Source organism: Frankliniella occidentalis, unplaced genomic scaffold (assembly GCF_000697945.3).
Source record: "Frankliniella occidentalis isolate FOCC.00 unplaced genomic scaffold, Focc_3.1 Scaffold56, whole genome shotgun sequence".
Taxonomy (NCBI): Eukaryota; Metazoa; Arthropoda; class Insecta; order Thysanoptera; family Thripidae; genus Frankliniella; species Frankliniella occidentalis.
Genome location: NW_026267186.1, coordinates 1,425,745 through 1,429,454, shown reverse-complemented (window position 1 = coordinate 1,429,454; position 3,710 = coordinate 1,425,745). Strand labels below are relative to the sequence as shown.

Genomic DNA, 3,710 nt, shown 5'->3' with positions numbered 1-3,710 from the left:
AAGATTAGAATGACATACTTGGTTCGTATTATACACTGTCAACATACTAAACATTAGTATGTTACTCTAAAATCAAGAATATCGTTTTCTGGGTGCGGGCGGGCTTCGGATACCGTTGGTCTCGGGATCGAATCCCGTCCGCGAAACTCTTTTTTCCACTCTGCTAGCGACGTGTTTTTTTAGACTTGAGACGACCGATGTCGAATGGAGAGTGGGAAAAATGATCCGCGCGGGCGGGGTTCGAACCCGCGACCATCAGTGCCGCTACTCGCTACTACACCAACTGAGCCACAAGGCCACTGTGTGTTAGCATTCTCCAAGAGCCGAGCCTTTCTACGCTCTGTCTGGCAGCAGCTAAGCCAATGCTTACAAAGCGGAAAAAACAACCCGGGCCCGGACGGTATTTGAACCAGAGATCATCTATGTCCCGGGCAAGCGCTCTACCAACTTAGCCAGACGAGGATATTTACAGTTGTAGCCGGGAACGCGGTCCTGCCTTTTAGGAGACATGAAGCGGCGGGGGAAAAAACGCGCCGACTAGGAGTAAAACACTGGAACGTCTGCTCACGTCACTACGCCCTAGCGAGCTCGGCTGCCAGGGGATCTCTGGCTTGTGACTTCCTGGTCCTTCGTTACGGGAGAAAAAAAGAGAAGAAAATAAATCTTTTGACTTGGCTGGGAGTAGAACTCTGGGCTAACAGTTTGGGAGTGTCCACGCGTGAGTTAGGATACCACAGACTAGAAACGACAAATTAAAAACGCGCTGCGACCCGGTGTCGGTCCTTTGGCCACTTGTTGCAGTCGACGCCTTAGCGCGATCGGCCGCTAACCCACCCTTTTTACTGAGCGATGAAAAGCAAAGAAGATTCGCGCCGGCCGGGTATTGAACCCCGAGCCACCAGTTTCTGTCGGTTAACTCGTTACGTACCCTGCTCGGCTGCCAACTAGTTTTTTCTTTGTGACTCAGTTGGTTTGTTGTAGGCAAAAGCCTTTAAAACGCCGCGCGGACTTTGTCGACAGTCGGGTGGAGCTACAGTGTTAGCGAGCGATGTCCTGGCTGTCGGACTGCAAGCTATGACGTAACCTTCTTCGCACGTGTATGTATCTTTTTTCTTTTAACTTCTTAACTTTGTGGCAACTTTAACTTAACTTCTGTTACTTCAAAGCCGATTTTCGAAACCATGTTCACTCACTTTAAAAAGTGATTACAACTTCGCAGAAATTCTAAAAGCTGTTATAGACTATTTTTCTCAGCCGTTGTGGAGTTGTGAATTAGGTTCAATTTGTCAAAATGAAATGAATTGCTTTTGTAATAAAATTTATATTTATGTATATAGTTATTTACAAAAAAAGATGTCATAACATAATAAATTTATGATGTCACAGATATGTGTAGGGATCTTAAAGGATGATTTGTGGTTTCATCACAAAAAGAGAATAGCAGTAAAACAGCAGAGGAATACAATACATAGTTTTTACATTAGAATGTTTCTGGAATTGATTGATATGATCATAAGTACAATAAAAAGGAAATATTTTTCACAGAGTTTCTTGAAAAGTTTGCACCATTGCTTTTTGACCATTCATTAAGAAATGAGTAACACAAATCTTTCTCTAAGTTCACGTGTCTTCTTGAAATAAGTAAATAAATAATAACTTTAACTAAAACAAATATTTGTACTCAATAAAGAAGTTGAGAAATATTTCTCAAAAAACTCAACAATAACAATAACAATACATCACGTTCACATCACCTAATTGTATACCTGTTCACCCATGGATGTAACAAGGTAATATACATCACTAGCAAGGAATAATAATTTGCGTATAAAACTGCACTAAACATTTCCTTAATCACACAATTGGATACCACTTAGTTCATACAGGTACCATGACTACTCACGCACAGAGAATTCTATACACATATTTCCCCATGTGTGCATATTCACAGACTGTACAGCAATTTCTTTTTTTTAATTTTTAACCACATGACTTTATTTTAGTCCAAAACTTTGATAGAATTTCCTCTAATAAAACAAACGTCAGAGATGTATTAACCTTCATAGGGCAGGTGAATCCCGGTGTAGCCAGCTTATGTCTGCAGAGTGAAGGGGTTCATGGAGGAGAATGACGACGAGAAGAAGCTGCCCATTTCTGCAAAAGAGTGAATCACAGGATTAGAATGGCAAACACTGCAAAAGGTTTGGCTAGACACACAGGCAAAGGTGGGGCCAAGGGCGGGGAAAGTAGCACTTTTAGCACTCCCGGCATTGCTAATCGCAAACGTAAAGAACTGAGTAATGAGCCTAACAAAAGTTCATTAGCGGAATCTAACCCTTTTTGCAAGAGTTCGTGGATTATGGATATCAGTGCTATATGAGGTCCGATAAGGGCCCTTTACTCAAGACCCTGATAATGGCCCAATCCCAGTGAAAAGCGTTTGACCCTCAAAGACGTCGAAGACATGTCAACATTAGACGCCGTACGAGGGCTCTACTCTAGGCTCTCCGCTTGGAGGGGGCGGGGCCCGCCTCAGGGCCCGCCCGGGCCGGGGGCCGCACTTACTGGTGGACGCGCCGAACAGCCCGGTGGAGGGACAGCCCAGGTTGGTGAGCTGGGGCGTGGACGCGCTGGCGTAGCCGGGGGTGACGGCCGCCATGGCGGTGCCCATGGCGGCGCCGGCCGCCGCGCCCGCCCCCGGAGCCGCCGCGTACGTCGAGGCCGCCGCCGCGGTGGCCCCCGCCGCCCCCACGGCCCCCGTGCCGCCCGTCGTGGAGTGCGGCGTGGAGGCCGCGCTCGAGCCCTGCCCGCGGCCGCCCCCTCCGTAATCGTCTACACAAGCCAAACGTCGCAGTCATTAGTGAAGCTCTACTCCTCCGGCTCCCCGACGGGGAGTCCCCGACCACCCTCGCCCCGCACCCCGCGCCCCGCGTGCCGACGCGCACCTTCGTTCCACTGACCGTGTCCGCTGGTGTCCTGGACGCTGACGGCGAGCTGGCCCGAGTACGAGTTGAAGCCGGACGCCATGCCGTTGCTGGAGGGCATGCTGCTCGGGGAGCGAGGCGGCGCCGACAGCGACAGGTTGTTCCTCGGCATGCTGTAGAGCGCCTCGGCCAGGTCGGCGGCCCGCTTCAGGATGATCTCCTGCAACACAAACAGATGTCAACCTTTAAATCATGACGGAGAACAAGACTGAGCTCGGAAATAAAACGACTTTGAACAATTGTTGAAAATGTGAACATTTTCATCATTACACTATTCTTTTTATTTTCTCTATGAGTACGCTGTTCAATTTTATTTTTTTTGGTCAAATAATCTGAATGTAGCTCTATAGGGTGGCAAGTTCAGCACAGCGCGGCACGAGACACCCCCTCCCGACAGTCACATTCCCACTCCCAGGTCAGCTGGTCGAGGTGATCGAACACCGCACACCCGGGACGTCCCGCGTCGGCGCCGCCGCTCCCCGTGACCCTGCCACCCTCGCCCCCGATGGCCCTTGGGCCCCGGCCTCGAACCTCCATCCCCCACCTCCAGCCCCTCACTTTCAGCCTCGCCTCATATCCGGGTGCCTCCTCCCCTTTCCCCCCTACTCTGCTGCAGTGTCGCCCGGGCCGTTGTAGTTCGCCAGCCGCGACTAAATTGAGACTTAAGTTGAGAGTGAGATTACGTTCCGCCTCCCCCCCTCCTCCTCCCTTCAACAGGCTGCCCCG

The 3,710-nt window shown here is 49.8% G+C and overlaps 1 protein-coding gene across 6 annotated transcripts in view; it reads right to left on the bottom strand.

The window, feature by feature from the left end:
- Positions 1–1,321: 1,321 nt before the first annotated feature.
- Positions 1,322–3,710, bottom strand: part of LOC113216502 (transcription factor collier-like) — a 67,717-nt gene continuing 65,328 nt past the window's right edge. For 2 of the 6 annotated variants that reach the window (XM_052267632.1, XM_052267634.1), the window contains exons 12-14: positions 2,946–3,144; positions 2,566–2,832; positions 1,322–2,154 (exon numbers count right to left, since the gene is read on the bottom strand). In XM_052267632.1, coding sequence (XP_052123592.1) covers positions 2,093–2,154; positions 2,566–2,832; positions 2,946–3,144 — 528 coding nt within the window. In that variant the 3' untranslated portion in view covers positions 1,322–2,092. The remainder of the gene's footprint in view (positions 2,155–2,565; positions 2,833–2,945; positions 3,145–3,710) is intronic. The other 4 variants (XM_052267633.1, XM_052267636.1, XM_052267635.1 and 1 more) reach the window with 3 other exon arrangements.